The 25,475-nt window shown below is 37.6% G+C and overlaps 1 protein-coding gene across 1 annotated transcript in view; it reads right to left on the reverse strand.

Annotated features, from left to right (window-relative positions):
• Positions 1-703: 703 nt before the first annotated feature.
• Positions 704-25,475, reverse strand: part of MOSMO (modulator of smoothened) — a 54,313-nt gene continuing 29,541 nt past the window's right edge. The window contains exons 2-3 of the mRNA XM_069486376.1: positions 6,310-6,522; positions 704-901 (exon numbers count right to left, since the gene is read on the reverse strand). Coding sequence (XP_069342477.1) covers positions 717-901; positions 6,310-6,522 — 398 coding nt within the window. The 3' untranslated portion in view covers positions 704-716. The remainder of the gene's footprint in view (positions 902-6,309; positions 6,523-25,475) is intronic.

A 25,475-nucleotide genomic window follows, 5' to 3' on the forward strand; every position in this document is an offset into this window, starting at 1 on the left:
ATCAGCAAAATATATATATTATATATATATTTATATAAATATAAGGAAGATTTCCCCCACCCACCCACCCCAAACATGTCTCTTAGTGTTTCTTTTTTTTGTACACAGAGAATAAGGAATTTCAGAATTTTTACATACGTTTTAGCAAACAAGTTTTGATCTATTGGCTTCTTGGTGTAGTGATGCAACGGCAATCCATTCTGGTGCCGAAGGCTCACACCATTACAAGGAAGTTGTGAACACTAATTTCTTAGGAGGTGAGGCCAGCCCCACATTAACTTCTCTTGCATCCCTCTGGTCCACCATGATTCACAAACACTTAGACTTTTTCTTCCCTCAAATGAATCATTAGAGAGAGACGTTAAAAATGGAACAACAGAGTCACAAAGGGCCATATGCTTTTCAGTATAAAGCATTCTCCTTCACTAGGTTGCTATCACAGTGCAGACCTGACTGCCTGAATATGCTCAGGAGATTTAGTCAATATTGTCTGTATTTGGTTATGGAAAAGGCTCTCTTTTTTTTTTTTTTTTAAATCCAAAGTGCATAGTGAGAACAAATCAAAGCATTTTTTTTCCTTTTCAGCATCAGTTTCATCTAAGCATCTTCCTATGAGAGGACTGCTCAGATGCCTTGCCTTTGTCCTCCCCACCCTCCAAAAATAAAAAAATAAAATAAAATAAAAAATAATGAGAGTCAAGCAATTTAAACATTCATCAGCCTGGTAAACAAACTTTGCCAGCAAATAGAAGTCCTACTATTGTAAAGAAAATGGATAAGACAAAAAGTACATATGATGACCCAACTACTGTGTTGTTGGGTAATTTATAAGGTTGACCTCCGACTTCATTGATGTAAAATCCTATTGGAAATATTAGGGCAGCCATACAGAAAAGGATCACTGTAAAACAAACCAAAACACAACATTAGTAACATGGTTTGATGATTAAAAAACAATGAAAATTTGCCACAAAGGAAAGTTTATAAGAAGGGGTATGGATTGATAACATGGTCAAACCTGCTAAAACATGGATCACTTGTCAAAAGATTTGCATATATTACAGGTTACATAATATCCCTGAAGTCTAACAATTAAATACAGTAAAAGCCAGATTAGCCTTTCATATAAGGTTTAGGACAATTTCGAATATCAGGATTAAGAAAGGCCTTCTTCAAACCTACTAAGTACTCATATATGCTTTTCCTAACCATTTAGAATAGTAACCAAGGACACTAGCCAGATTAAGACAGGGGCTAACTTCTGGCTCTACTACATACTAGGCTGTGTAATCTTAGGCCTCTGGTTCCCTTCTGAAAACGGGGGAAATACTGCAAGGATAAATAAAATAAGGTCAAGTCCCTGACACAGTGACAGTTAATAGTAAGTGCTGAATAAATGTTGCATACTATTTATTTTCACTATAGTTATTCTGCTACTTCTCTGTTCCTCTCAGTATTAGTTAGAAGGAATAAGAGAAAAGGTACAGACAAATGAGTACCATTTATCTTACTCTGATTTGAAATCAGCCAGGTGAAAGAACCTCAGATCTCTAGGATGAACAGTAAATTGTCAGAGTGGTTATTTCTTAGCATGGACAATATTCTAAAAAATCGGTCAAGTTTCTGAATATACAGAGAGGTTAAAGTAGGGAAGGGTGGGAAAACTTCTTTGAGTTTTATATATAAACACAATGAAATATTATTTGCTAAAATGTTTCTAGAAAGATATCAGAAAACCCAGTGTCTGGTTAGAAGTAATTCCACAGACCAATGTTTTGGCAAACAGTGTGCTCCCCAAGCTACCAAAGAAATGCTCTTTTTAGTGAATGAAAATTACCTACAGATAGGATAGCCTTTTTTTTTTTTTTTTTTTTGCTTTTTGAAAGCGTATTGTTCAAATGTTCATAATCCTTCAAATTTCTTTGGAAGCAGAAACATCTCTGCAGTGTAATGTGAAGACAAATTACTAGTCACTTTATATGAAGAGTTGAAGCTTTCTATTATTAACTGAATGAGAAACCTCTTCCTAGTTAAACCTATCCCCAGGAATACTGACAGAGCCCTGGATAAATGTATCAATTGACACTTGTCTCTACATTTTTTTTGTGTGTTAATCAACAAAATTTAATATGAGAGTCCTTAAAAAGCCAATTAGGAATTCTTTCCTGGAAGGAATGTCTCTAGCCAATATACTAAAAAATAAAATTTGCTTAAGCAATACACCAGCTTAAGAAACACACCAGCACTCTTGTTTGTTTTGCACAATTTAGGTAGATTATTTTATATTATACATAGAGTCTATTTCAGTTTGGGTAAATGAACACACCAAATAACATTATATAAGCAAACATGGATTTCTTCAGATAACTACTATTGAACAAATGAAAAATTCAGGTGTAAAGTTTTAGAGTTTTCTGGCCTTTTTGTTGTACAGTCAGCAACAAATAACTTTATTAGTGCTGCCAATCAGTGTTATCTGTCACCAATTTCTAATGGTTCTTATGGCTTAATATGGTTTGGTAAAATAAAACCCCTATCTAGCTGTATACAATCAAAGAAAAAAAAAGAGGACAAAATTACTGTTTTTAAAACAGAATTTTTTCTTAATGTTGACTAATGTAATCTCCAGAAACAAATAATTTAGAAGAAAAGTGCTTTAAAGATGTGTAGATATTGGCCGGGCGCAGTGGCTCATCCCTATAATCCTAGCACTCTGGGAGGCTGAGGCAGGAGGATCGCTCAAGGTCAGGAGTTCAAGACCAGCCTGAGCAAGAGCGAGACCTTGTCTCTACTAAAAATAGCAAGAAATTATCTGGACAACTAAAAAAATATATATAGAAAAAAATTGGCCAGGCATGGTGGCTCATGCCTGTAGTCCCAGCTACTCAGAAGGCTGAGGCAGAAGGATCACTTAAGCCTAGGAGTTTGAGGTTGCTGTGAGCTAGGCTGACGCCACAGCACTCTAGCCTGGGCAACAGAGTGAGACTCTGTCTCAAAAAAAAAAAAAAAGACGTGCAGATATTAAATTTGTCTACTCTGTTAATTGATGTGCCAACTTTATTCCCATTGTTTCCTATTTTCTACTATAAAAATCTATCCTTTATAATGGAGTAAGCTTTTAGTGACTATAAAGTATAATATTTTCAAGAGTGAAATATTTTCCAAATTGGTTAGAAAAAGCCTAATCGTATTTTAAGGGTACAATGAAGTCCTGTTCAGTCTAACCTTGGTTTTAAATTCAAGGAATTAGGTTCTCTATACTTCCTGGGGAGCAGATTTAACAGAGGTAGATGACTTTTTCTTTTAAGATATTGTGAACTATAAAGTTACTTTAGATCTTAAAATATTATTAATGCAGATAATATCTATCAACCTTTGAAGATTAAGTTCTGGGTCCTAAATGAGCTTGTAAAGCCGTAATTTTGTATCTTCCATGGCACAGATTTCTTGGTGGTGAGAGTGAGATACCAGGTGTGCTGACAGATGAAGTTGTAGATCAGGGTGGCAAGGGAAGGAACAAGGGTCAGACTTGAAGGAGACTCATTTTTGTTTCTCCTGCCCTCATAGGCAAGTCCCATCAGGGGGGACTCTACTCTGAGACATATTTCCCCACTGTGCATAGCCATCAGAAAATATTACCTTCACATTATTACGAAAACTGTAGCTCAACTGGACTAGGAATATATGCAATAGAGATAAAGTATCAATACATTTTCAAGAACTGAATAGACTGACTAGAAACACTAGGGGGAGCCCAATCCCTCTAAGAACTGCCGCCCAACCGGACTAGCTTTGGTAACAAAAACAGTATACTAAGAAAGCTAAGAGTAAGGTAGCACTATGCTTGCTTAAATGAAATTAACTCCAAGATATATTAAGTAAAAAACCATATAGAATAGCAAAAAAAAAAAAAAAAAATTTATATAAGTAAGTATTTATAGAACACACACACACATATATGTTTCTACGTATACAACACCTCTAGAAGGAAACTCCAGGAACTCGTAACAATGGTTGCCTCTAGGAAAGGGGTTATTGGATAGTTGGGTGACAAGGCCACACATGAGGCTTTTCACTTGGTTATCTTTTCATAGGCGTCGACTTACGTATCATATGCACATATTATTTCAAAAAGTTAAATTATTTAACTAAAAAATAAAGGAAATTTATTTTTGCATTTGGGGGCAATTATAAAAATATTCTTTGTTGAAGAACAATGAAAAAGATAATCCTAGTTCTTTCCCTTTATTGGGTCCTAAGAACGAATAGTTCATGTGAGCATCTTAATGCTTTCTTTGACTCATTCTACTTAGCTAAATTATACTTTAGATTCTTGGTATTCAGAGGATATGCATCCTCAAATTTCAACTAAATCCAGAAACTAAATCCTTCTTTGATATTATTTTACGCCTTGAAGAGTGAATTCTTTCTGGATAAGTGATTGTATCTGTGAGTAAAAGATTAAGAATCAGATTCTCTTTAAAATCCTCATCAATACACGCAAATTTAACAGCACTGTCTCTACAACTACTTCTAGACCCCACTCTCCAAAAAAGAACTGTCTCAGGAGGTCTGTCTGACAGCAGAAAGATCATCAACTTGTTTCACACTGTAACAAGGATGGAGGAGCTTTTTTTATGACAAAGGCAATTTGATCTAAATTTAAAAATTAAGGGTGATATAGTAACAAAAATAAACAGAGTCAGAAACATACACATTAAAGTTTCACAGAGAGACAGAGAGAAACAGAGACTCATGAAGGAATATCACTATCCTATAGCCTTTAAGGATAAACTGAGTTTTAATTTTAACATTAATAGGGATACACAGGATTATCCCTTACCCCAATCATACTAGTTCTAAAGGAAAATATCAAGTGAAAGTGAGCTGCGTTATAATACTTAATTTTAAAAAATTTATGTAAACCTAAGATGATTTTAATGCACTGACTTAAGTCTCACAGTATTTTTGCATATGTATTGTTATATGGTTTCTTTACAGCAGGGTTTCTCAACAGTGTACTACTGCCATTTTGGACCAGGTAATTCTTTGTTATGGGGAGCTATACTGTGAATTTTTAAGATGTTTAGTAGCAACCCTGGCCTCTAGACATTAAATGCCAGTAGCATCCCCTGTCAACATTTGTGACTATCATCTGTGATTATCAAAAATGTTTTCAGGCCAGGTGTGGTGGCTCACGCCTGTAATCCTAGCACTTTGGGAGGCTGAGGCGGGAAGACCGCTTGAGGTCAGGAGTTCGAGACAAGCCTGAGCAAGACTAAAACCCTGTTTCTACAAAAAAAAAAAAAAAAAAGAAAGAAAGAAAGAAAAGAAAAAGTAGCTGCGTGAGGTGGTGTGCATCTACAGTGCCAGCTACTTGGGAGGCTAAGGCAGGAGGCTCACTTGAACCCAGGAGTTTGCGGTTACAGTGAGCTATGATCACACTACTGCACTCTAGCCAAGGTGACAGAGGAAGACCCTGTCAAGGAAAGGAAGGAAGAAGGGGCGGGGAGGAAGAAGGGGAGAGAGAGGGAGGTGAGAGAGGGGGAAGAGAAGGGGGAGGGGGGAGAGAAAAGAAAAGAAAGAAAGAAAAGAAAAGAAAAAAAGTTTTCAGATATTGTCAAATGTCTCCTGGGGTATAAAACTGCTTTAGAGAGAAAGAAGCAAGAAAGCAGAATTACAGAAGTATCTTTTCTTTTGCATTTTGTTTCTTTTAACTTCAGGTAAGTTTGTGATGTGTTCTAAAATTAAACCAATTTTGCAAAGTACAACAGAATGTGTCATATATAAATTTATCACACCCCTGGGCATAGCTTAATGGAGTAAGAAATGTTGATAATTATTAAATAACCAAATGTGTTGATTTTTCAATGGTTATACAACAACATACAGCAGAAACTCAAACTCAGTGATATTAAACAGCGTATCACCTTCATCCAATTTATATTTTTTATATATTTTTTCTAGATTTATCTTTATTTTGATAGCAGATACCAATACCTTCAAGAAGAAGAAAAGACTCAGACTAGTGGTTAGCCTGAGTCACCAAACCGGAATACTTATGTCACAATCTGAACAAAAATAAAATTCAATAAAATACGATTTCATACAAAGCAATTAAGTTGTTGATGTCCAGGTCTTGTAAGCGTTTTGAAGAACTGATGGGACTGTATAGAGTCCATCTCACAGCCATTTGTCAGTGGTGTTCTTTGATGATTATGGAGTCCTTATTACTGATTCTTGGTTATCTTCATAAAAATACCAGTGTGTGTGCCTTCTAGACAAATTTAGTAAGCATAGGTTACTTACTTCCAGTGAATGCTATCCACCGAGCATATTTTGTAGCTTCTCTTCGCCAGTGGGAAGCCACCAGCAAACCACATGTGACAGTCAATGAAATGATTCCCATGATGATAAAAAACAGTGTGGTGACCCACTCCGGGGGAAGCCGGGGAGGGATGCACGTCCGGTCTCGTCCATGGATTGTTTGACATTGTCGCACAAGGCCCACAGTGAGTGCTCCTGAGGAGATGCAAAAGGTGGGAATACTTTAGTGGGTTTGGGATACCCAGGGAACATTCCCCACCACTACCTCTTTAGTCCTTAAATCCTATTCGTCTCTTCGTGGATCATTCAAGCATTTAATTCCCCTGAATCCTACTCAAGGTAGTTCATAATGTAGTAACACTTGGCTTAACACACAAAGTGAACTTAAAAAAAAACCCCAAAAACCCAACCTCACAAAAGCCATAAAAGGCAGTTCATTCAGTTATTCATTAAACGAGTATGTTTCTGAGTACTTATGTCAGGCATCGTTCTAGGCTCCAGGGAAATAACAGCGATCAAAGTGAGTTTCCTGCCCTTGCTGAGCCTGCACACTAGAGGAAAGAATTGAGTTTTTTCTATTCCCAGATCCCAGACTCACTGTATATTTACTTTATTTTGACCGAGGAGAAAAAACTAGTAGGATTCCCCCCTCCATTTGGTGAATTCACCATTTTTGTGCATTGTACAAGTGTACAAGTGTATACTGCCAAACTATTACTGGCATGCTTCAACAGAAAAGCACAAAGGCAAATTACAAAGGTAATTTTAAAGTATCCCCCCATTTAAATAACATCAATGTGATTTTTGTAAAACATCAAGTACTATTTTTCTACAAACATGTTCTCATGTCAAACCCAAGGACACCTCTCTATCAATTTGGGGGGAATTTATAAAAACTTAGATCAGATGTGTGAAAGAGTAATTATTTCTCTTCTTCCCCACTAAGAAGAATGATTAAAATGTTACTTCTGAATAAAAACTGCTTGTTTTCTCTTGCAAGGGCAACTGCAAATGGGAAGACGGTTACCAAAAATACAGAAACAGAAACTTCAGAAGCCATTGAAAATGTAATAGTTTTTTGGGAGGTCTTTTTTTGGTCTGCATTATTTTCTCAATATAAGCACAAATTAAAAATAAAAAGACACTGACCTCAAAATCATACCACTTGCCATGAACAAGCTCGTTCTATGAGGATAGTCAATTGCTAAAATTCCTAGAGGCATTTTGGGAAGCTGCCTTGATGGCAGAAGACAGAGTAGGGCTGGATCTGTGTGTCTGCATTAAATGCACAGTGGTGGGTGGGGGGATGTTGCTGTTGGAGGGAGGGTGCTTTCCTCAAACTTGCTTGCCTTTTGCCATTGATACATCTTTAGAAATAAAGCAACATGTTGAAAGAAAATGAAACGAGAAATCAGTTCTGCTCTCAAACTTGAGTTGGAATTTTTTCCCCTCTAATGCTAACTCTATCTGACCATGACTCTACGTAGAGTAGAAGATAAATAAACAAGCTGTACTTTTTCTCCCAAATCATCTAATAATTAGGTCCATCTGGTGATCCCTGCATAAGTGCAAACAGCATTGTAATTATAGGGTTGTCAGAGGCAGGATGAAGGCAGATAGGGGACGGAAAGGGACCAAACCTTCATGCCACACACTATGCCTCCCATGAGCTGAGAGACTTCATAGGCCAAAGAGAAGTAAAACAGTAAAAATTTTCTGACACTATTGCTAACCTTTAAAGTTTCACGGTAATTGCTTGAAACCAGAAGAGGGGATGGAGTAGGGGTGAATAGGCACCAGGGAGTTGCTTGTTCTTAAATGGAAACATTAAAAGTCCTTGAAAAGAAAACTTGTGGTGGAGGGAGTGTCTTATTATAATAAAACATTTTATTGTAATTTTGGAAATAAAGAAGGCATTCAAAGCAGTCCCAAGAACTCCTAACAGGAAACTACTTTTGATCATTCAGCAAAAGACTTCTAACAAATTACCTTCTTACAGTTCCACATTTATAAAAGTTGTAACTGCTATAAGAATAAATTATAGGCAATGAAAGACCCTCAGACAAAATGCAGTATTAAGGATTCTTATTATAGCAGCAACTTTCTTCACAACTTAATTTAACACACAAAGAAAGTTTCATTAGTAACTGTATGTACCTAGCGGACGTAGATTTACACTCAAGAATTATTTTTTGCTGGCAAATATTAAACATTATAGATTCAGTAAATCGTAACTAAAATATCTCTCCTTCGAAATATTTGAGTATCATTATGTTGCCTCTCTTATTCTCCCTTAGCAATAGGGATGAAATTTAACTTAACCTTCTGTGCCTGTAGATTGTTAAGCTTTATGAGGATTACTTTTTTTCCTCCTCTCCTGTCTAGCATACCACACCAAGTAAATACAAATAAAACAAGAAAATGAAAATTATAGCTATACTTCCTACAAACACACTGGAAATAACCTGACAGATGTTCAGCTTTAAAAGAAGAGTTATGTTCCTGTATTTATTTTTTTGCTTTGTTAGAGACAGGGTCCATGTTGCCCAGGCTGGTCTCAAACTCCTGGCCTCAAGCAATCCTCCTCCCTTGGCTTCCCAAAGTGCTGGGATTACAGGTATGAGTCAATGCTCCTGTATTTATAAAATTCCATATCACAATAAATCAAGACAAAATATTCAGCAGCTCTATTCTGGAAGAAAAGAAAGCTAATGCTAACTGACAACCAGAAGGAATACTTTATATAAGTAAATCAATAAACAATATTTTACTGAGTGTCTCTCATGTGCTCAGCACTGTTGTAGCAGTTAGAGATTCCAAAACTAATACTCTGTCATGTATTTGGTGGAAATAGACTTTCCTTAAATATATTATACAAGGGCTAGTGGAAACAGTGATTGGTCAACACCGTTGTTCAAATTCATTCGTTTGTGTAAGACTCTAAAATCAACAAAATTTATTTATATTATAGTCACATATTTTCCATAAGCTAACTGGGGAATCTGCAAGGGTAACTGTGCTGCTACTATTAAACCTTGTAAATTCAGATACTGTTTGTACACTAACTTTCACCAGACCTTTAAATTTCATATTTTACTTCAATGAATTATCTTCTCCCTGTAGATTAAAATCCATCACATGCATTGATAGTGAAGGTCTTTTACTTCCTCCAAATTCTTCTTAACACATTTAGCCTGATTCACACAATCATGTACTTGACTTTAAGGTAGCATGAACTTTTCAGAGAGGGAACTGCACCTTCTACTTCACTAGAAACTCCCCCAATGGCCTGTAGCAGTGGAATTAATAAGCATCTGGTGAGCTTAAAGGAATTAAAAACAAGCTAAATTTAAGATCACATTGCATTAAATAGGTTCTCCTGTAGAGCTGTCTTACTCAGTGTGGTTTCCTGCAGCACACTTATTAAGCATAAGCTCAGCCATTCACTGATTTTTGTTTTATCCAACAGGTCTTTCTGCCTCTTGAAGGTGCCAGTAATTACATTCCCCAAACAGCCAACCCATCTTTACCCCACAGCTGTTTCCTAGGTAACCAACCCAGCCAAATAAAAGACATACATAGCAGGAAAAAGGAAACCAAACTAGAAACTATAGCATCCCATATGCCTCTCAGAGTCTCACCTGTGTATCATAAATATACAAAAGTAAAAGTCGTAATGAGTGAGTCTTACCCCACTAAGTGGAGGTATCTTAAGTAAAGAAGTTTTGGACACCCATCATCTGTAGATCCAGACACTGCTGAAATGATTTAACACAGCCAGTCTGGGCATGTCTATTGCCACAATGAGGATGATTATAAAGCATGTCATCACTACATGTGAAAGCAGTGTCACAGAAAATCTGCAACACAGGGCTTGTAAAGCAGAGAAGCACAGACCCACCAGAGTCTGTCAGAGCAAACCATGTGAAGTGCTCATCCACCTGGCCAGAGAGGTTTTCCCATGCAGGGTTGGACCTGAGCAAAAGTGGTGAAGGTAAAATTTGCTATTGCCTTCTCCTATGTCCTCTTTAAGTTTTCCTGCAATCCACGAAGTTCTCTTCCTCTCATGAGGCTCTCCTGTCAGCTCTAGGTATTGTGACCTTGCCTGGCCAATCCCTACCATCAATGGGGATCTCCAGCTCTATTTTCTTTGTAGGGATATAAAAATCTGTTCTTGGCAAGCTATCTTCATTAGTTACAGAGACCAAACAAACACTTTCCCACAGATGTCTTAGTGACTGATAAAGGCTTAACATACTCCCTTCCCAATAGCATTTGTATTTAAGCAAGGGGCAGTATTCCAATTGAACTGAAATTAGAGAGTTTCATGTTTTAGTGACAGGCTGGCTGAAGAAATTTAGGAGAACTGGAGGAAAGATGAGGAGAGGAGGGGAATAGGAAGGGGGAGGGCCCCAATGCAGTGTGCAGTGATGCACACCTCCCTGAGTAAGCCATACTCCATAAGCTCATCCTTTAAAGTAGGTGCACAAGCACAGAAAAGGAAAGCCTATAGGTAACTTAAAAACTTTACATACTTAATTTTTTCCTCCAGGAACATAGCTAGTGGTGATGATTTTTATCTGCCACGATTTCTCGTTCCTACCTTAGGATATAAGTGAATATAAACGGTGAACTGACCAAAAAGAGTGAACAGGTAAAACAAAGAACCTTAATGAACCACACGTGGACAGTATCTGAAAACCTGAGTAACAGAATAGGTTGAGGCTAAGTCTTAGTGTCCACTATAGCAACAGCATTCCCTCCTGTTACCCTTAGCTGTTCTTACACCTCCCTGGCATTTCTAGTCAGTGACCACAGACTGTCTCATCTCTCACTTTCCTATTGTCTTCACTTCTTTCTCTATCTGGGCTAGAGTCTATGATCTATCATATTACCACTTAATTTTTATCCCTTCACTGCACCCACCTGGCAAAAACCATAGCCCTGATTCAATAAAAATTTCTCCCTTCTGCATTTACCTCCAGGCTGCTGAATGCTGATGGAGAAAATCTTAAATTATAGCAGAGGGGTGCTACTGCAAATTTCTAAATTTCAATCTCAGGGCCATCACCTCTGTCCAGAAACTAGTTAGGTCCCCAATCCAGCACTTCCCCATTTTTTACTGTGTCTATTCCAAGTCTCCTGCACTCTCCTTAAATATCAGAACCACCTCTCTTGCATTTAGTAGGTACCAATCTCTACTACTTCTCAGAAAAAAGAGGCCATCAGATTGCATCTCCGCAAGGGCCCAGCATCAAACTTGTGAAGTTATCTGCACACATTCATTCTTCATCCTACTGATCCTCTCTCACATTCTTCGGGATCTTGTCCCACTTATTTTCTTTCTTGTCTCGTATCTATCCCTCTTCTGGATCTCAAAAGTGTGTGAATGTGCTTAAGTTTGCCCTATCACAAAATAAAACTATCCCAGCATGGCTCGTCATCCTCCAGTGGCATCAAGCTTTCTGTTTCTGTCTTGCTCTGCCTAACCTCCCTTGCCCCCAGCTCTATCAAGATGTCCTGCCCCCACTACCCAGAGTCTCCTTTACTCTTTAACCTACTGCAGCCTGGCTTTTGCCCCAACAGCTCTTGCCAAACTCGCTCTCTCCATATCGCCAACTCTATCTAATGGATGCTCCTAAGTCCTTGTCTTAACATTTTAGCAGCATTTGATGCAACTTCTCCAAATACATTTCCTTTGATTTTGGTGATTCCCTCCATATTCTACTGGTTTTCCTCCTGCCTCTTTAGTTTTGTCTTCTCTACCTTTTTTCACACACACGTTTTTTCCTGCCATTCGTTAACATTTGGTGTTCTTTAGGGATCTTTCTGGGATCTGGTTCTTCTACACTCTCTGCTCTAAGTCCAACTTCTTTAAAATGGCCTATAAAAGTCTAGATGATATTGCTTCTACTTTTTCTCAAACCTTACTTTTAATTACTTTTCATACTGGATGCTCAAATTCTTAAATTAATTCTTAAATCTTATGTATCTTTATATGTATCATATACACATACATACACTGACACACATACACACACTAGGCCTTCATATATGCTGTTATTTCTGCCTAAATACTTTTCCAAACCTCTTCTCCTGGCTACTACCTATGTCTCAAAATTTCAGTTGCAGCTTAGAAGTCACTTCTGGGACACCTTCCTTGACAAGTTCTTACACCCTCGTTCTGGGTGCTTCCATGGCTCCTATCAAAGCACTAAACTGAACCTGAGGGGGTCAGTCACGGGAACCCTTGAATTTACAGCTAGTCAGAAGGGCAGGTAGAGCGGAGACGCTCTGAACTTGTAGCAGCATCTGAATTGGGGGCAGTTTTGTGAAGGACTGAGTCCTTGCGAGGTCTGTATAACTTCAGGTTATTAGTGCAGGAAGTGAATTGCAGTGCAGTCAAGGTTGAAAAAGAATACATATCTTTACACAAAAATTTGTAAATGAATGTTTATAGCAGCATCATTCATAATAGCCAAAAAGTAGAAACAACCCAAATGTTCATTAACTGATGATCCATACAATGGATTATTTTTCAGCAAAAAAAAAAAATGAAGTACTAATACATGTTACAACATGGATAAACCTTGAAAACACAATGCTAGTGAAAGAAGCCAGACACAAAAGACCACATATTGTATGATTCCATTTAAGTGAAATGTCCAGAATAGGCAAATCCAGAGAGACAGAAAGTAGATTAATGCTTTCTCTTTCTTGGGGTGATACAATTATTCTGGAATTAGATATTGGTTATAATTGCACAATACTGTGAATATACTAAAAGCTACTAAATTGTACACTGTATTTTCTTTATTTTTGGAGACAGGGTCTCTTCTACTGCCCGGGCTAGAGTACAGTGGCATGATCACAGTTCACTGCAACCTTAAACTCCTGGGCTCAAACAATCCTCCTGCCTCAGCCTCCCACGTAGGTAGGACTATAGGTGTACACCATCATGCCCAGTTAATTTTTACATTTTTTTGTAGAGACAGGGTCTCACTATGTTGCTCAGGCTGTTCTCAAACTCCTGACCTCCAGAGATTCTCTCACCTTGGCCTTCAAAAGTGCTAGGATCACAGGTGTGAGCTACCATGCCTGGCCTGAAGTGTACAGTTCAATATGGTGAATTTTATATCAAAAGCAACTCAGCAATCTAGTTTAGATTAATACCAACATAAATTTAGTAGCATAGAAAAACTTTGCTCAGCATTATTTTTTCCTTCTGTTCCTAAACTGGGATAATCTCAATTGATGTGTCTTCAAGTTTGCTGGTTCTTTCTTAGGCCAATTCATTTCAGCTATTGAACTTTTCAACTTCTGCATTTCTATTTTAAAAAATAATTTCTATCTCTTTATTAGAGATATTCTCTATGTGGTGAAACACTGTGTTTTCATATTTTCCTTTAATTCTTCACACATGGCCTCCTTTATTTTTTGTAGCATATTTATAATAGTTCATTTCAGCTATCTAGTAAATCCAATGTCTGGATTACCTCAGGGACATTTTCTATTGACTTCTTTTAATTTTCCTGTGTTCAAGCCATACTTTCCTGTTTCTCTGCATGTCTTGTAAATTTTAAATAATATAATGTGACAACTACAGAAATCAGATTCCTCTTTCCCCCAGGATTTGTTGTTGTTGTTGTTTATTAACTTTCCTGGAATAATTCTGTAAAGTCTGCATCCTTTGTTGTGTGTGGCCTTGGAAGTCTCTGTTAGACCATTTTAGTAGTCAGCTGATGGTTCAAATGAGATTTCATTAAAGGCCTCGAACCAGTAAGTTGCTCAGCTTTTGCTAAGGCACTTCCTGTGTGTGTTGAAGCACATTCATTATCAATGCTCCAAATGGCAATTTACAACTCTGCCTTGGCCCTCACTTCCTGCTTGCAGAGAGCCCCAATATCAGCTGACGTGAGAGTTTAGGGCCTTCACGGTTCTTTCCCTGGGCATGTGGACAGCCCTGAACATGTGTGTTGTTTTCTAGATTCCAAGGAATCAGTTGAAGCTTTTCAAAGACTCCTATGGACAGTCCATTCTCCAGTTTTTCCGTTATGCTTTTTCATCAGCCTGTTGTTTTAAACAATTGCTGTCGATTGTCTTTAAAAATGCCCTAGGGATAGAACAGAGCAAGCTATGAATCTGGTTAAATATTATAAAGATAAGCCCTGAAAATGGAGATTTTCAGTGAGCTGCCAGACAGCTCAAATAGTAACAATTCTATGAGGGTGGGGCTTTAAGGATTACTAAATCCTCTGTCCTCTCAATTGGTTGCTAGGCTGCTGTTTTTCACAGCTACCACAGTTGTGAGGCTACTGACTTTCCAGGCTACCAGGGACAGGAGGATAGATTTAGCACAATTTAAACTGTCACAAATCTTTCTATTCTTACAAAAATTCAGGCAATTTTCTTGAATACATTTTCCTTGGATTGCTGCAAGCTTTAGTTAATTTCCAGAGTTCTGAAAAAGTTGATCTCATAATTTTTTGCCAATGTTCTTGTTGCTTTTATGGAGGAGCAGATTTTTGGAGGTCCTTACTTCGACATTCCAAAAGTTAAACTCAACAGGTCACAATTTTACTCTCAGTTTTGCCACTAACTTGGGTGAGTCATTTAATCTTTCTAAGCTTGCTTCAGCAGAAAAATAATACAACATACCATTTGGATTTGTGTGGGAATTAAATAAGATAATGAGATAATACCTGGAAAGTAACTGGAACTGTAAGTACTGAATAACAATTACATGTTTTCAGGATAGGAAATAAGATATTGTTTTGGTTAAAAATATATATATACACACAGAACAGGAGACACACTAATTTAACACAATAGTTTACTCATGAAATTCACATTCCAAAATAAAAAAGGGTGACATTGATGGTTGCTAAGGCTGTTAGTCATAAAAAGTACTCAGGACATTATTTCCCTGTTCACTTGCTTTGGTATATCATTCAGGTTGAAGACTACACATAAGGCAAGTTCAGACTTGTTGAAATAAAAGCTCTGGGGAAGGATGTCACAGGAATAGCAATGCTGGGAACCTTGGAATTGAGGATGCTTTGCTAATACAATGAAATCACAAAATGTTTTATTATATAACCAGTAAAAAAAAAAATCATTAACCTTTAAATTTGATTTTCTTCCCTTACATCCTACTGGCTGTTCCCTCTATCCCTATTTAAAGGACAACTATTACCAGCTGTTTGTAAGCAGGTAGTAGTAGTTTGTAAGCTTCTGTAGTACAGAAGCCATATCTCATTTTACAGTTGACTAAATCATACCCAGCACTGCCCTCTCACTATAGCTTATTCTATCAGCTCTTGCTCCCCAAACTGGCCTTGAGTCTAATCTCAGAAAGATATTAAATACAAACCAGCAGTGAATCTCTATTTTAAAATCTGCTTTATTGATAAGTCCAACATGCTACCAGAATCTGTCCTCATTATGACTGTGCTAATCAATGAAGTTCTTAACATATAATGCATGAAGAACTCATTAAAGAAAAGCTTACCACATTTAAGCTGTCCATATAATGTGTAGAAAATACGTGGAAGGATATCTATCATACTGCTAAGATTGGCCTACTCTGATTGAGAAGAATTGGAAGTGAAGTGGGGAGTTGGATGAGACCTTTGTACTTTTTACTCTGTCTTATCTAAGTGTAGATAAATCCATACAATTCTGTCCTTAAAAAAGAAAAAAAGAAAAAAAAAAAAAACACCCACACATTTGCTTTATATTTTAAAATTCTAAAATGTTTATAGAATATTACACATTAAATTTAAGTAAAATGTGCTAACTGCATTTATATTACACACTGTGAAATTTTTCAATTATGCATGAATTTAAGCACATGGTTTGGATCTAAAAGAAATGAAGATTATGCCAAAGAAAAGTAAGCCAAAGTAGATCAGGTAGAGAGCTAAAATAGAATTTAAATTACAATGTCTACATCTTCTATTCCATTTCAATTAGGGTATCATGAGAAACCCCCAGGGAGGAATTCAATAATATCATATTGGATACTTATTGTTGCTTCTCTGATCGATTTGACATGAGAAACACATTTATGGCCGGGCGTGGTGGCTCACGCCTGTAATCCTAGCACTCTGGGAGGCCGAGGTGGGCGGATCGTTTGAGCTCAGGAGTTCGAGACCAGCCTGAGCAAGAGCGAGACCCCATCTCTACTAAAAATAGAAAGAAATTATATGGACAGCTAAAAATATATATAGAAAAAATTAGCCGGGCATGGTGGCTCATGCCTGTAGTCCCAGCTACTCGGGAGGCTGAGACAGGAGGATCGCTTGAGCTCAGGAGTTTGAGGTTGCTGTGAGCTAGGCTGACGCCACGGCACTCACTCTAGCCTGGGCAACAGAGTGAGACTCTGTCTCAAAAAAAAAAAAAAAAGAAAGAAACACATTTATTTCACCTGAATGAATAACCTCCATGTTTTGTATGTAAAACTGAGCTGGCTTATGGTGATTCTGGTAAAGAGAATAAAAGTCAAACAAATTTGGTAGGTCATATAATTTTTGTGGGCAGAAAAGTCCTGTGCAATTATTTGCAAAATATTTTGATGAAAAGGCTGAACATTAATGACCTCACAGCCTCACAGAAAAGGTTTGCCTATGGACAATGATCAAGAAACAAGCAATGTAGCAGATAATAGCAATTCTCAATCATGCAAACCTCCTGGCCAAGAGCTGTCATAAAATTAGGAAATTTAGGCCAGGCGCAGTGGCTCACAGCTGTAATCCTAGCACTCTGGGAGGCCGAGGTGGGAGGGTTGGATCAAGCTCAGGGAGTTTGAGACTAGCCTGAGCAAGAGTGAGACCCTGTCTTTACTAAAAATAGAAAAATTAGCTGGGCATTGTAGTATGTACTTGTAGTCCCAGCTACTGGGGAGGCTGAGGCAGGAGGATCCATTGAGCCCAGGAGTTTGAGGTTGCTGTGACCTAGGGTGATGCCACAGCACTCTACTCAGGGCAACAAAATGAGACTCTATCTCAGAAAAAAAGAGTGAGGAAATTTAGAGCTGGAAGGAATCTCAGAGATCATCTGTCCTAATCTCCCCAAATTAGGGTTCAGAGAATACTGAGGCCCAGAAAGATTAAATGAAAATCCAGGAGTACAAAGTAGCAGTGCTATGACAAAAACCCAGGTTTTCAATTACTCACTTCCAAACTATTCCTATCACACGGTGCTAACTTCCCTGAACACCATTCACTGAATGAAGAAAATGAACAATATTCCTAAAAATACTTCCAGGAAGCATTCAGATTTGCATCAAAGTGGACTTAATTACAACTTTGTAAGCATAGTGATAGTGAGTCTAAGAGGAACTTTCACAGGAGGTCAAAAAAATGTACAAAGAAAGAGATGCCATCTTTGGGTTCCTCCTGTTAGTTCACAGGAGTGACTCTCCTGGGTTCTGTTCACTATAAAACGTAACCCCCTCCCACATTAGCCACTCCTTTCATAAATGTTCAAGGAATACCCTACTGTCAGCTCATCTCCTTAAAGAAAAATCCCAATTTCTTTGTTTCAAGAACAAAAGGATTCCCTGCATCAACTGTAGGCTCTTATCCTATTTCCAAGGAAACTCGGCTATTTATAGTCTACTCTCAAACATCAAAATGAAAACTTCTATTTGTCTTACTTATTTGCATAGTCCAGAAAATGTGCACCACCATCTTCTCACAAAGGAATCTGTAGGGTTAGTCACAATAAATAACTTCCCTGAGGGTATAGCAAAGATTCCATTTTATGATCTCCAGGTCTGTCAAAATAGCTGTTCTTTTTCAACTAGTTGATATCTCAATACTAAACAACTTTAAATCATTTCTCTAATAGACTGTACTCCGTTAACAATTTACATAAGTACAGTAATTCTCTGATACTAAATCAAATTCTAAACTCTTCAGTCATATATCTGTTACCTTAACAGAGAGGCAGTGTATCAGCCGTTAGAGTTCAAGTTCTGGATTAAGACTGAAGTCCAGGCCTACCATTTACTGACAGTGAGATTTTGGGCCAATCAACTTCTGTGTACCTCAGTTTCCTCTGTAAATGCAGAATGACCTGCTAAAACCATGTGGATTAAGAAAGAAAATATACATAAAGCACTTAGAACAAAGTAAGAACTTGATAAATGCTGAATGTTAATATTGTTAATGATATATTGCTATTTCAATAGATGCACTTTTACTTTAAGGAAACAAATATTGAGCCAGCATGGTGGTGCATGCCTGTAGTCCTAGCTACTTGGGAGGGTGGATATGGAATTGCTTGTGCTCAGAAGTTAAAGTCCAGCCTAGACAACAGAGTGAAAACCTCTTTCAAAAAAGGAAAGAAAGAAAAGAGAGAGAAAGAAAAAAAACGAGAAAGAAAGAGAGGGAGGGAGGGAAGAAAGAAGGGAAGGAAGGGAAGGGAGGGAAGGAAGGAAGGGAAGGGAGGGAAGGAAGGAAGGGAAGGGAGGGAAGGGAGCGAAGGGAGGAAGGAAGGCAGGCAGGAAGGAAGAACACAGTCTGCAGGATTCCACCTTCCTCTTAAATCTATTGTTTTCTCATAGTACCTTTGAGTTCCATACTTTCTTGGACTAAGGTGAAAAAAAATCATAAATTTGTGTTCAAATTATGTAGATCAAATTATTTTTAAATGAATCAGAACTGTAAAAGTTTAAAGCCTCACAAATGAGGAAAGTGAGTTTAACACCGAGACAAAAGTGTTTATTCTGTGCCATTAGTATGGTCCCTCAATTACAAAGAGGATGGATTTAAGAGTGGAGAGCTTTGGAGAAAGACAAAAGTTCTGATTCTGACAGCTGTTCTTCCATTTAATCTTCAAGAGGAGCTGTGTGTTCTCATTGTAGTTAACTTTGGTTTCAGATTAAAAATGTAAGATGATATTTCTCTCAACTTTAAATATCAGGAAATACTACCTAAGCTTTTGCAGAAATATATGAAATCAATCCCTTGTTAATTAGCTTACATTTGTGGTAGCTGTGATCTCCTAAGCAAAGAGATAGTGGTCTGGGGAAATCATACATTAGAGAAGGTCTGTGATGAATCTGCGAAGCTTGGCACCATGCCATGAGAAATGCTTGACTTTTCTGTCCAAGTCTGGCAGGCAGCATGGGCTACACCAAGCTTTCATTCATTCAGCAAATATTCACTGAGCACACAATCTGTTCAATACAGTGTGGGATGTATGAAGAATATATACATGATTCCTGTATTCCAATAACTGATTACATAGAGAGCCAAGAGGCACATCCACAGAAAGTTAAAAAGCATGGTACATAGCAAGAAGTGATTTCATGCCAAGGGAACTGTGCAGCCTCCTGGGACCAGGAATCTGGAGATAAGCACTCTATTCACAGGCACACTATTCATGTAATTTTGAGCAAAAACTTCACTACTGGCCCATTTTACAAACGAAGTGTTTCTTAAAAGGTTCCTGATAACCCTTCACAATTGTTTAAATTAGCTTTATTGACGTATAATTTAGATATAATAAAATTCACCATTTTAAAATGTACAATTCAATGATTTCTGACAACTGTATGCAGCCATCTCAATCATAATACAGAATATGTGCATCACCACAAAACAGTTTCCCAGATTCCTTTGCAGTTAATCCCCTCCCTCAAGCTCCCAAGATAGCACCAAGGGTGGCCCCTCAACCGAGTCCAAACTTCACAGAAAAATCCCTTCATTAAAAGGATCTGTTCTGTAAAATTTGGATTCAGTCAAAAGGCACTCAAGGATCCAGAAGGCCACATGTGGCCCCAAGGCCACAGGTTTCCCACCCCTGGCTCTTGTAGAATTTTACATAAATGGAAACATACACTGTTTGCTATTAGGAATAAGGCGGCTATAAACATTTGCATACAGGTATTTGTGTAGACACAATTTCATTTTTCCTGTGTTTACACCTAGGAGTGAAAAATGCTTGATCATATGGTAACTGTATATAGAAAAAATTAGCCGGGCATGGTGATGCATGCCGGTAGTCCCAGCTACTAGGGAGGCTGAGGCAGGAGGATCGCTTAAGCCCAGGAGTTTGAGGTTGCTGTGACCTACGATGACGCCACGGCACTCTAGCCTGGGCAACAGAGTGAGACTGTCTCAGGAAGAAAAAAAAAAAAAAAAAAAATCCTTTCAACAACTAGCCTCCAACTACTCAGTTCGCTTCCCTTGAAGCAACACTGTTATCAGTTTCTTGTGTATCTTTATAGGGAGCGATAATGTATGCACGCATATACACAAGCATGCGTGTGTATCCTTTATTTAAAAAATGACCCACACAATCATGTTAATATATATAATGTTCTACACCTTGTTTTCAACATTTTTAATTAAATAATTAATAAATATAAATATTTATAAAATTACCTGAGGTTTAAAAAGTCCATAATATAATGAATATCCATGCACCCACACACCAGTTTAAGAAAAATATTACTTTTTGAATCCCCCATGTGCCCTCTTCTAATACCTTTCTCTCTCCCCTGAGGTGATCACTCTCCTTGATTTTGTGCTTATTAATTTCCTTGCTTGTAGTTTTACTATGTTTTTTCCCTAAACAACATGTTTCTGAACTTCATAAAAATAGAATCTTCTTTTTTTATTTATTTATTTATTTTTTTTTATTTTATTTATTTATTTTTTTGTTGAGACAGAGTCTCACTTTGTTGCCCAGGCTAGAGTGAGTGCCGTGGCGTCAGCTTAGCTCACAGCAACCTCAAACTCCTGGGCTTAAGCGATCCTACTGCCTCAGCCTCCCGAGTAGCTGGGACTACAGGCATGCGCCACTATGCCCGGCTAATTTTTTCTATATAGATTTTTAGGTGTCCATATAATGTCTTTCTATTTTTAGGAGAGACGGGGTCTCGCTCAGGCTGGTCTCGAACTCCTGACCTTGAGCAATCCACCCGCCTCGGCCTCCCAGAGTGCTAGGATTACAGGCGTGAGCCACCGCGCCTGGCCAGAATCTTCTTATATGTATTTTTCCACAACTTGCTTTTCTTGTTCAACGTGACTGTTAAATGGCACTATGAACATTTCTGTCTCCTGGGAAAAATGAGCAAGAATTCCTTTAGAATCTATTAACAAGTAAACCTGCTAGGTCACAAGGTACATATACATCTTTAAATTTACTAGATAATACCAAATTGTTATCCAGAGGTATTGTACCAATTCACTTTTCTGCCAGCATTAAGCGTTCCAGTTGCTCTACATTCTTGCCAACACCTGCTACCATCTGCATCTTGCTGTTTTACTTAATAATATATTATAGAGAACCTTACAAATTAGTACATACAGCGCTGCCTCACTCTTTTAAATAACTTCATTATAATTTTCTATTGAGGCAACAATCCATCCAGTGTTTCCTTTTATTAGATTATTTCCAGTCTTGTTATTTCAAACAATATTGCAATGGACAGCCTTATAAATTTGCTACAAAATTTATTTCACATATAAATTGTATCTGTAGAATAAATTCTTAGAAATAAAAATTCTAGGTTAAAGAGCATGTGCATTTAAAATTTTGATAGTGCCAAATTATTCTCCATGGAGATTATATCAATTTACCCTTGACCAGCAATTAATTCCTATTTCACCATACCCTCACCAATATAATACTTACCAAACTTTTTGAACTCTGCCAATATGATATATGAAAAATAGTATCTCATTTTAGTTTTAATTTGTATTTCTCTTACCAGAGAGGCTGAAACACTTTAAAGGTAATTTGTAGAAACTCTACTATAACCATCTATTCATATCCTTTGCTTTTTTTTTTTTCCTATGTCCCAAGTCATCAAGCAACCCTTGCTTTTTTTATCGAGTTGTTGGTATTTCCCTTACTGAAGTACAAATGCTCTTTAAATATTACGGAAATCTGCCATTTGTCTGGGATTTGAGCTATAGATATTTTATCCTAGTTTGTCATTTTTCTTTTGTTTGTAAAAAATTTTTCTTTTGGTATGTAGCAATTTTATTTTTGTGTAGAATTAAATTTAACAATCACATCTTTAAGGCTTCTAGGTTTTGTATGATACTTTTGGAAAGGTCTTCTCCCACTCCAATATTAAATTGCCCGTGTTTTCCTCTGTGTATTTATTAAACATACCAGTTGTCAAACTAGATTGCACTAAGAAATGAGTTCTTGGTTTGAGTTTTCTCTACAGTAGCGTTTCTCAACCTCAGCACTACTGACATTTTGGATCAAATAATTCTTTGTTGTTGGGGATGTCCTGGGTGTTGTAGGATATTTAGCAGCATCCCTGCCCTCTAGCCACTAGAAGCCAGTAGCATGCGCTCCCTGCAACAGTTGTGACAATCAAAAATGTCTCGAGACACTGCCAAATGTCCCAGGGAGATGGGACAGCCAAAATCATGCCTGGATGAGAATCTCTTCTCTAGGGATAGGTTTACATTCAATATTTCCCTTTAATCATAGAAATGATTGGATCTTAAGAGTAACATCCAATTACATTTAACCAGAAAAGTGTTCCTTAAACACTGAAACTGGCTGGCTTTCCCTGGGATACCTAGCATAATAGCTGGAATAAAAGAGATGCTCAATAAATAATTCATTGATAAAATACAGAAAGATGTGGCCGGGCGCGGTGGCTCACGCCTGTAATCCTAGCACTCTGGGAGGCCGAGGCGGGTGGATTGCTCAAGGTCAGGAGTTCGAGACCAGCCTGAGCGAGACCCCGTCTCTACTAAAAATAGAAAGACATTATATGGACAACTAAAAATCTATATAGAAAAAATTAGCCGGGCATAGTGGCGCATGCCTGTAGTCCCAGCTACTCGGGAGGCTGAGGCAGTAGGATCGCTTAAGCCGAGGAGTCTGAGGTTGCTGTGAGCTAAGCTGACGCCACGGCACTCACTCTAGCCTGGGCAACAAAGTGAGACTCTGTCTCAACAAAAAAAAAAAAAAAAAATAAAATAAAATACAGAAAGATGAGACAACAGTATGTGAATAGTCTGAGAAAAGATAAGCATCCATGTGAGCAATGTAAAGAGATGTATTTAAGAAAAATAATCCCTGTGTATATCAGATTATAGCAGCGCCAGAAATGGGAATGTATTACTGTGGCTAAAAGATTAAAATGCTGGGTATCATCAGAGTTTAATGAAAACAAAACAGAAAACTTTAAAATTCTTACTATTCATAATTGTTATTTGTTCTCATGAAGAATATGCAGTTCTATGTGCCATGCTAGCAACCTGAAAGGCCTAATGGAGTTAGAAGACCAAAGAAACAGAGGAAAAACTTTTCATATATTAAGTTTCTAATGCTGTATGCCTTTAATTATTCATCTGTACTAGGCAATAAGTTGTTTTCATTAGAAATTGTTATTTAGTCAATAGTCCTACTGTTTATTTTATCTTATGTATAAAAAATATTAAGTGGTTGGACTGTATCCTACTCAATGCAGCACGGTATAAAAAGGAGTATGGGATATAGAATAAGACAAATGTGGGTTTGACTTCCCACTTCTTTGCTCTCCAGGCATCTGAGCCTCAGTTTCCCCATTATAAATAGAAAGATTCTACTGTCTATCTCACAGAATTGTTGAATGTATTAAGTGGAGGGTAGGATAAACAGCACAGTGCCTAGGGGCTCTGCCCTATGTAGTTCCAACTGACTCCCATTTACACAAACCTGGTGAAAACTCAGCAGGTTGGTTTCCTTTGCCCTAACCCAAGGCACTGCATTTACTTGGTGGCAATTAGGTAATGGAGCACTGGCAGGTACCTTTTGGTGCCCAGCTAAAAATAAAAACCCTCAAAAGGGCTGGCCTTAGACATACCAAATTGACTTGTGATCAAAATTCATAAAAACTCAAAGAGTATGGAGAGAATTAATATAAATATGAAGAGAATGAATATAAATATGTTCTGGCAAATCACAGACAGTATCTTTTGAGTTGAAAGGTAAATTTTAGATACTCCATAGAGTAAATATATGAAGTTCATTATTCTATGAAGTGGCATAGACTGAAAACATCAAAAAAGATTTAACTATAGATGATGGAGCCAGGATGAATTATCAAGAGAAGATACATGTTTTCAGGACTATTCCTCACTTAAAAAAATGTCAAATACTGCGGACTGGGTCCACTATAAACTCATGCCACCTACTTAACAGAACCCTAACACTGCTCCGTGATGCTTATGTTCCTCCTCTGCTGACTCTGATGCATCCCCCACAGCAGCTGTTCCAAACCTTTTCACACTCTCCAAGTTCCCTCATGTCTGCCCAGAGTAGATAACCTCTCTTCCCACTTAAAGGAAAAAAATCAAGGTCATGCAAATGAAGCAACCTCATTTGCCTTCCTCTCCACCTGAAAACTGAAAACCTCTCTGAAACTCAGTTTATCATCTCAAAACTTCTCTTATACCATCTCTCTGTTTTAAAGAAGATGAACTCATTCTCCCTCCCAAAGCTTAACCCTTACACTTTGTTGTTTTCTTAAATCTAATTCCCTTCCCACCCGTTTCTATTAACTTCAATTACTCCCTGAAGCAGCTAGTTTTAGTATGGTCTTAGTGTTTAACTATGTCAGAATCTCCTGGGTGTGGGTTGGGGGCTGGGCGGTGGTGGTAGGCTGTTATTTGTTTAAAAAATGTCTTGGTCGCCAGACCTACTGAATAAAATTTTCTGTAAGTGGTGCTAGCAAAATGCATTTTAAACAAAATCTCCAAATGTTGTTCTTGTGCATACTAAAATTTGACAGTTGTCTTTGATTATGGATCTTTCTCTACAAAATATGCTTCTGTGTTTATAAAAAACAAAACAAGGCAAAATACACTTCCCTTAAATGACTCTACCTCAGATTACCATAGTATCTTTCTTCTCTTTAGCTTTGTGGGTGAAGTTTATCCTCATTGTTCACCCATTCCTCACCAACCTTTGTAATGTGACTTTTACTTCATCACTCTATTTAAATTGTTCTTTCCCAGATCATTCATGTCCTCTCAATCTCTAAATCCAAAGTTCTTTTCTTTTCTTTTTTTTTTTTTTGAGACAGAGTCTCACTCTGTTGCCCAGGCTAGAGTGCTGTGGCATCAGCCTAGCTCACAGCAACCTCAAACTCTTGGGCTCAAGTGATCCTCCTGCCAAAG

Source organism: Eulemur rufifrons, chromosome 14, assembly GCF_041146395.1.
Source record: "Eulemur rufifrons isolate Redbay chromosome 14, OSU_ERuf_1, whole genome shotgun sequence".
NCBI classification, from domain to species: domain Eukaryota; kingdom Metazoa; phylum Chordata; class Mammalia; order Primates; family Lemuridae; genus Eulemur; species Eulemur rufifrons.